The sequence below is a fragment of the Arachis hypogaea genome, chromosome 9 (genome assembly GCF_003086295.3).
Source record: "Arachis hypogaea cultivar Tifrunner chromosome 9, arahy.Tifrunner.gnm2.J5K5, whole genome shotgun sequence".
Classification (NCBI taxonomy): Eukaryota; Viridiplantae; Streptophyta; class Magnoliopsida; order Fabales; family Fabaceae; genus Arachis; species Arachis hypogaea.
In genome coordinates this window covers 72,318,582-72,327,090 of record NC_092044.1, presented here as the reverse complement: position 1 = coordinate 72,327,090, position 8,509 = coordinate 72,318,582, and the positions used below count along the sequence as shown (strand labels likewise).

The 8,509-nt window shown below is 32.6% G+C and overlaps 1 protein-coding gene across 1 annotated transcript; it reads left to right on the top strand.

Annotated features, from left to right (window-relative positions):
* The first annotated feature begins 1,037 nt into the window (after window positions 1-1,037).
* LOC112711039 (aspartic proteinase 36) lies at window positions 1,038-7,396 on the top strand. Its single transcript, XM_025763573.2, has 10 exons — window positions 1,038-1,668; window positions 3,216-3,345; window positions 3,480-3,727; window positions 4,043-4,270; window positions 4,738-4,900; window positions 5,022-5,095; window positions 5,892-5,982; window positions 6,279-6,354; window positions 6,637-6,708; window positions 7,076-7,396. Exons 1-10 carry the CDS (start codon window positions 1,454-1,456, stop codon window positions 7,225-7,227), a joined length of 1,449 nt encoding a protein of 482 aa, XP_025619358.1. The 5' UTR covers window positions 1,038-1,453; the 3' UTR covers window positions 7,228-7,396.
* Window positions 7,397-8,509: the final 1,113 nt, after the last annotated feature.

Genomic DNA, 8,509 nt, shown 5'->3' with positions numbered 1-8,509 from the left:
GCTTTTGAACTTGTAGCCCTTTGAGGGTTTCTTGTGTCATTCATGAAACTTTTTATATCATTTACAACTAAATTATGTGCTTTTGTTATCGTTAAACTAATAGTGTGATATTTAACTAAGAATATGATGATAATGATGGTGGTGATGGAGGTTGTAATGGTGGTAATAGTGGTATTTGTGGTGGTGGTGGTGATAATGATGATAATGAAGGAAGAGGAGGAAAAAAAATTAAATAGAAAAAGAAAGAGAAGAAGAATGTGATGGTGGTAGCAGCGACAAAAATAACGATAACAAATGAGAAAGAAGAGAAAAAAAAAAGACAAGAAAAAGAAATAGTATAAGTGCATGTACAAAAAAAAGAAAGCACATTCGAAAAAAAGAAAAAAATTATACACAATAATTTGATTGAACTTAATTAAAAAATTACTTAATTGATTATCTTTTCTTTAAAAAAAAGAATTATGATAAATTATTAAAATAGCACCCAAAATATCGCTGACAAAATAAATTTAAAAGACAAAACGACAATAAACACTTTAAATACTTAAACATGTGACAAAAAGAAATCAGATATCAAAAAATATGCTTAAAAAAAATTAAACAACAACTTTTGATGTAATTTTTGTAAACATTATTATAAAATAAGATATTTTTATTGTTAAAATTTAGTGATTTTATGTTAAATAAATATGTTTAAATTTTTTTTGTTGATGAAAATTTTTTTAAAAGAATTAAAAAATTAAAAGATAAATTTTACTTTGTAGATATTTTTTAAATAATTATCTAAATATTTTAAAAAAAATTAAAATCAATAACAAATTATTTATTAATTATAAAATTCGTTTATAACTTGAAATAATATTTAAGTTATTTTTATCTCTTAAAATTATTTTTATTAACGATATAAATTTTCAATTATCAATTTAGTAGTTTATTAAAAATAATATTTTATCTTAATAAATACACAATAAATATATTAAAATTTGAAATTTTGTATTTTTGGGATACAAATGCGGGTGACACGAAAGGGACTAGTTAACGCAAAACAAGAGAAAGAAATAGAGGCATTCACGCAGGCTCACGCAAATACTAAATGAAGCCGTCATAAATTCTAAGTATTAACCGAAACGGCGTCGCTTGGCCCAGGAAATAGCAAAGAAACTAATTTCCCTCTCCGTCACCGTTTACCTGTTTCTTTTGGTTTCGTTTCGTTTCTTTTCTTCTTCAATCCACTTTCTTCTTTGTTGGTGGTTTTTTTTTTTTTTTTTTTTTGGCTTCCTCTATTTTTCATGTGCCAAAGAACCGAGTCGGCAATGAGTTCTGATCCCAAACTGCAAAAATCAGAAGCTGTAGCTTAATCGAGTTCGACTTTCGAGCTCGTGCTTGGATCTGTTTTCTTTTCTTTCTAATTTGATTTTCTTTTGTTCATTAGAAAGAGAATTGAATTGAATTGATGGATCTGAGAGGTTCCGTTTTGTTCTTGGCCATTATTCTGATTGTTGAAACATGCTTCGTCGTTGCGAATGGGAATTTCGTGTTCCAGGTGGAGCGTCGAAAAACGCGTTTGGGATTAAGCGATATTAGAGCGCGTGATGATCGTAGAAGAGGTAGGATTCTCTCTGCGGTGGATCTCAACCTTGGCGGCAATAGTCAACCTACCGAGACCGGGTTCGTTTTTCTTCTCCCTCTTTTTTTCTTAATTTAATTTAATTTAATTGTTATTATTAAGATATATTTATTTTTCTTCTGTTATTTGTTTGCATAATAATGAATTGTAAGTGTGAATTGCGAATGAACGTACAATAACGACTTACTTGTACGATCATTCAGTTTCTGTTGATGTGGCTCGTGCTTCGATGTGTAATTAACTTATTATGAGACAGGTTGGTTCCATAGTTTATGCATGCATAGTACAAGATGCAACTTGTAGTGTTTACTTTTAGTTCGATGTAATTTATGATTTTATTTTATTTTCAATAATGATATGTAGCGTCTTTCTGAATCCTTCTTAAGAAAAATGCTACTCCATAAATTTTAAGAGAGAAAGATACCGAGTGTTTGTGCTTTCAAGATGTTAAACGTATTTAATTTAGTTTTTGTCTTAGTTTAGAAATGAGGATGATAATTATGATATGTATATTGTGAACTTGTATTCGATTAAGGGGGAAAATTAAAAAGATAGAATGTGTAATTTAAGATGCAAATATAAAATAATAAAAGGTCATTTATCATATTTTGCAAGTCTAGGCAACCAACTCTATATGCAGCCAAACAGCCAACTTTTCAGAAGATCCTCGTTTTAAAATTTGGAAAACTAGTTTTACGCTCAAAAAATGTGCATCGTCCGACCGCTATCACCTCTCTTCTCCTCTCCCTACGCATCTCTTCTTCTTCTTCTCTCCCTCCGTACCTCTCCCTGAAGTTCTTGTACAATGATTTTAGATATTTCTTTTTGTTAGATATTGGAGTGTTCTTTTCAACGAGTTTGGATGTTTTTAAGTTTTGGATGTTCTTTTTCTATAATTTTAAATGGTTTTTGTTAAGTATTGGATGTTATTTTTCAAAACTCATTTTTCTATGATTTTAGATGGTTTTCTGTTAAGTTTTGGATGATATTTTTCAAAACATAAGAAAAAGAAACACCCGAACACTAAGGAAAAGAAATATCTAAAATTATTAAAAAGAATTGTCCAAAATCTAAAAAGAAGAAACATTTAAAACATAAGAAAAAGAAAAAGAAGACACGGAGGGAGAGGAGAAGAGAGGTTCGCATTACCACGTTTGTGACGTCATGCGTGGCTGCAGGTGGCGGATGGTGATGTGCCGTTGACAGTGGAGGATGCACGGCTGCTGGTGGCGGAAGAGGATGCGCGGCTGCGGGTGATAGGAGGTGATGCGTCGTTGACGGTGGAGGATTAGGATTTTGTGGTTGTTTTCTTACTGGTAAATGAGAGTGAATGTAGGATTAGAATTACTCTTGATTTAGGGTTTTTTTTTCCGTTGTTGGGCTTCTTTTTCAGTCTATACTTATAGACTGCAGTTGGCTGGTATCCTAGTTGGTTACCTAGCGTGATTCATATTAACTCTTGCAGTTAATGCTTGAAAAATCATGTAAATAGTAGCATATGGTTGAAGCATATACATTTGTGTATGTACATTTTTCGAGTTCATCTAAATGTGAATGCTATCATGCTGATGTTATTTTATTTGTTTAGGCTGTATTTTACAAAACTTGGGCTTGGTTCTCCTCCAAAGGACTACTATGTTCAGGTTGATACAGGAAGTGACATTCTCTGGGTAAATTGTGTTGATTGCGCAAGATGTCCCAAGAAAAGTGATATTGGTGTATGTATCTTGATCTTGAGTCTACCGTTTCTTCTGTACCATATGTGATCAAAGTTACCTTGACACCTTGGTTATAATCTGAAGTAACTGAAGTAATTTTTTACTTTTTACTTTTCTTGATATTTTTACATCAGATAGACTTGACTCTCTATGATCCAAAGGAATCCAAAACTTCAGAATTGGTTCCTTGTGACCATGAATTTTGCTCTTCCACATACGATGGTCCAATTCCTGGTTGCAAGGCTGATATTCCCTGCCCATACAGCATAACTTATGGGGATGGAAGTGCAACTTCTGGATACTACGTGCAGGACTACCTTACTTTTAACCGTGTTAGTGGTAATCTCAATACCGCACCGCAAAATAGCAGTGTCTTTTTTGGGTAAGAGTAACTTCTGTTACTTTATATTCTGATATTTCTGTGTTGTTGACTTTTGATTACCATTTTCTGTCTGATTAGGTATTTTCACAATGTTGTTGAAGTAGATTAGATGTTAATATTCTTGGCTTATTTGCTTCTCATAATCTGATGAGAGGATTATCTTGGTTGTTAGCATAGTTTTTATCCTCGTTTGAGATAGTTGTTTTTCATCATGTGAATAATTTTCATTCAAGTGGAGAGTGTTATTTAGCTTCCTGGGTTGATAAATAAACGCTGATCCCCTGATTTTATATCTTTGTGCTTTCTTGCTGACAGGTGTGGCAATGTACAGTCTGGGACATTGGGGTCATCTTCTGATGAAGCCCTTGATGGAATAATTGGTTTTGGACAAGCAAATTCTTCGGTGCTTTCACAGCTTGCTGCATCTGGAAAGGTGAAAAAAATATTTTCACACTGCCTTGACAATGCTAAGGGTGGTGGAATATTTGCCATAGGGGAAGTGGTGGAACCAAAAGTCAAAACAACTCCATTGGTACCAAGAATGTATGTCTAATAACATAGCTTTTTTTATGTCATGCCATGATAGTGGTTATAAAAATCCAAGGACAAATTCAGTACTCACATACCAACACATGGTTGGTTAGAGTGGCAACTACTCCTTCCCCTTAACCACTGGTCTCGGGTTTGAGTCCTGGCTATAGAAGAACTGGTGTTGGGAGAGACATGTCCCTTGTGGGATGTTCTGCAATTGGCAGAGAGAATAGTTTGTAAAATTAATTGAAGACTGCTAGTAATCTAGATCTATATTTTATTTTATTTGGACCAGTATACACGATCCAATCATTTAATTAAATAAGCTTATTTTATCAATTGAATTATTTAGAAAAAAGAAGTATAATCTAGCCCCATTTTTTTCCTGAAATTTTCTTTCAGATTCTTGTATGAATTTTTATGTAGTTTAGGTCTTGCGTTGGCATTATGTCATAGTTGTAGTCTGTTGATCATGACAGGGCACACTACAATGTCAATTTGAAGGATATTGAGGTTGGTAGTGATATTCTACAACTTCCGACCGATATATTTGATTCTGGAAGTGGGAAGGGAACTGTAATAGACAGTGGAACAACCTTGGCTTATCTCCCAAGCATGGTTTATGACCAACTAATTACAAAGGTACGTTTATCCTTAGGAATAAATAGAATCAATATTTCCCCTTCTTTCCAGTTTGATAGGCTTCTTGTCTAAGTTGAATAATCTTATTTCTCAATTATGCCATCCTTATGATGTATGACAGGTCTTGGCTGGGCAGCCTGAACTGAAATTATATCTCGTTGAGCAACAATTTACTTGTTTCGAGTATAGTGGAGAGTATGATACTTTATAACTTTCTTCTATTGATATTTGCATTTCTCTGTCATTTCTGAATTATTGTTTTTGACTAATATAAGATGTGATTCTGTATTTGTTTGATTGCCTATTTCTTCTTTATTGACTTATCATAGCACATAATCAGTCAGATTTATTTTCTTGGTTGTTTTAGTCCATACGGTAAGATCATAAAATCAGGCTGCCCTCTAATATATCTTCACAAATATCCGAGCTATCTCGGATTTTGATAATATTAGATTATGGGTAATCAATAATCTAAAACATTCAAATAAAACAGATTGTGATACAAGAAAGGAGATATGGCTGTAGCTTGACTCGGTACAGATAACAAAGGCCTTGTAATTGTATTAGTTAAAGCAGTTGAACTGGAAAGGAATTTTGATATTGTAGAGTGATTTGTGTACTTTTGATTAGCTTCTTGAAGAAGTGAAAGTATCAGGTCTTATCTGAATTCTGTTATACTTTGTCCTATTCCTTATTGAGTAGGTTAAATGATTATCAAAAAATAACTCGTATGAATACAATTACTTTGACTAGGCTATACATTAAAACTTTTGTTGATACAATGTAAAAGAATTTAATTACAAAATAATCATTTGGGCAAGATGTTCTTTTAAAATATTAATTCAGTACAAAGGTTGAGTTGATACGTGGTAACTAAAATGCAAATTTAATTTTGAAGAGTTTATTTAAATCAGTTCAGGAAGGCAATAATGCTCTTCTAATTATCAGGCAAATGCAGCTCGTAACTTGTCGATATTTTGTAATCTTGCAGTATTGATGATGGATTCCCAGTTATCAAGTTTCATTTTGAGGATTCTCTTTCCCTGACGGTGTATCCTCATGACTACCTGTTCCTGTTTAAGGTGAGTAGGAGGAGCTTTGATATTGATTGTTTCAGTACCCTCTCATTTAAGAGGCTTAGCCTGTTATCTAAATTGGTTCTCCTTCTTGTTGTTCTCTGTCTTCTATTATACACGCTTATTAAATGCCATACAAAATCACATTTCATATGCATACTGAAAAGGGTTTGATTGTCCATCTTGTATTTGCTGTTGGCTACAATGATGATTTAAATTGGAAAAATATATGATCCACTTCTCTATTTGGTAAATATATTACAGCTATTCAATTTTGGTGTTTCTTGGTTGTCTCTCCCCAGGGTGATATCTGGTGTATTGGATGGCAGAAAGGTGTCTCACAAAGTAAAAATGGAAGGGACATGACTCTTCTTGGAGGTACAGTCTCCCTTTTAAATTAATAGTGACCTCTTGTTATAAGTTTATTGAAGGCACAATTAGTGCATCCAGTTTTCATTTTTTTTTCTTTTCTTTTTATAATGCTCTTCCAGTCTTTGTTTGAGTCTGTTTCTGATCATTAGGAAGATTAATTGTTATGTCTGATTAGCTTTGAAGCCGTCTTTTTCTTTTATATTTTATTAATATAAAAAATTCATTAAACAAACCAGTCTTGTTTCTTTATCTTTTATAATTATTTATGTTCAATTATTCCAATTGCAGATTTGGTGCTATCAAACAAACTAGTCGTATACGACCTTGAAAATATGGCCATTGGATGGGTTGACTACAATTGTGAGTGCCAAGTTCCCTTCCTAATTTGCTCTATGATTTAATCTATTTCCATTTATATAAATATATGCTGAATATGTAATTCAAAGCTGTGGCTCTCAGTCAAGTTCATATCACCATGGATCCTTTCCTTGTTATTAACCAGTAATATAATATTAATAAAAAAAAAAACTAGGTAGTTCAATAGAACTTAAATAAATTCACCCTACAGAGGACGCATATACTCCTTGATTGAATAGTGTTTTTGATCCTATATCTATATGTATCGTAACAAATAAGAAAGACCAATTAACTACTGTTTTAGGGTCAAGTTTGTTGACATTTATATTTGCTAGAATGATTTTCTTAAGCATTCTTGCTTTTTTTTTAGGCTCTTCTAGCATTAAAGTGAAGGATGAGAAGACTGGAACAGTATATACAGTGGGTGCACACAATCTATCTTCAGCTTCTACCTTCTTAATTCGAAGAATATTGACATTCTTTTTGTTGCTAATTCCCGTGTTAAATTGTTTAACTAACTAGGTTCTTGTGTTATACGAGGGATGTGTCATTCATTCAATTTTTGTTGTACCATAATTCGTTTTGTGATAAATGTGCAGTGTTAACGATATGGTATAGTTTAAATATTTATCATTAATGTATCCCCCAAAAAGAATATCATTGAAAAAAGGGCATCCTTTTTTTTGTATAACTACTACTTTCTTCTTCTCTAGGAAACATTTTATATGTTCTTTTCAATGCATGTTGAAGCCATCAGAAATGCCTTGCATGTTGTGTTTCTGGTGCGATGTATTTGCATTTCTCTATTTCTTGTCAATAATACAAATTTTTAGGTTTTGTAAAGATAAAAAATGTACACTGTAATTTGTGGTTTACTAAAGAACCTGCAGCATTACGATGAATTAATAATTTAAAGGATAGCGAGTGATAGAGACGCTGATGTGGACAGTTAGTTAGAGTTGATTGTTAGTTATGGCAGCTAGGCACAATCTTTAACTGTAGTTAAGTAGAGTGAATTAGATGATTTGCTTGTAACTTAAACCACTGCACAATATATAAGCATGGCTCCTGTATCATTCACCTCAAGAAATTCACTCTCTCAATCTACCAAAACTTTGAATCTCTCTATCATCTCATTCTCTCTAAAACTACCTGACTGCCACTGGTACCATTTTTTAATGATAAATGAAGGTTAAATATAAATTCAGATGGTGGCGTCGAGAGTTAAGTTAATCAACTATATCAAGCGCTTCTTTAATCGGATTTAGTATAATGGCACCATACAACACATAAATCTAAGGATTTAGCTATGAGATTTTATAGATATTCTTTATAATTTGGTGATTTCTTCCAAACCCATGGCAAATTTGTGGGTAAGTTACCCTTGCTCATGTGTCATCATCTCAGCCATTGATCAAAAAATTTTTCAAACTTCCATTAATGCATTCATTGATTATAACAAAAGCCTTTAATGAACATATACCATAACAAATACTATATTAATTATTGTATACATATACTGTATAGTGTATTAGGGAACATTTACAATTATAATTTGTAATCTCTAACTTGTTTTTCATTTTAAAAAATACCCTCCATTTCTTCCTGAAATTCAACATGCATGTCTAAAAACTTGGAAAACGCATAGAACCCACTACCCATGGTTTTTTTTATCCTTTGTTCTATACCCACTACCCAACCCTGAAAGTTGTTATCCTAGAACCCACTACCCAACGCCGTTTGATTTTTTCCCCGTCGTTCTATACCCAGCGTCCATTTAGCAAGAATGATGTCGTTCGAGTAA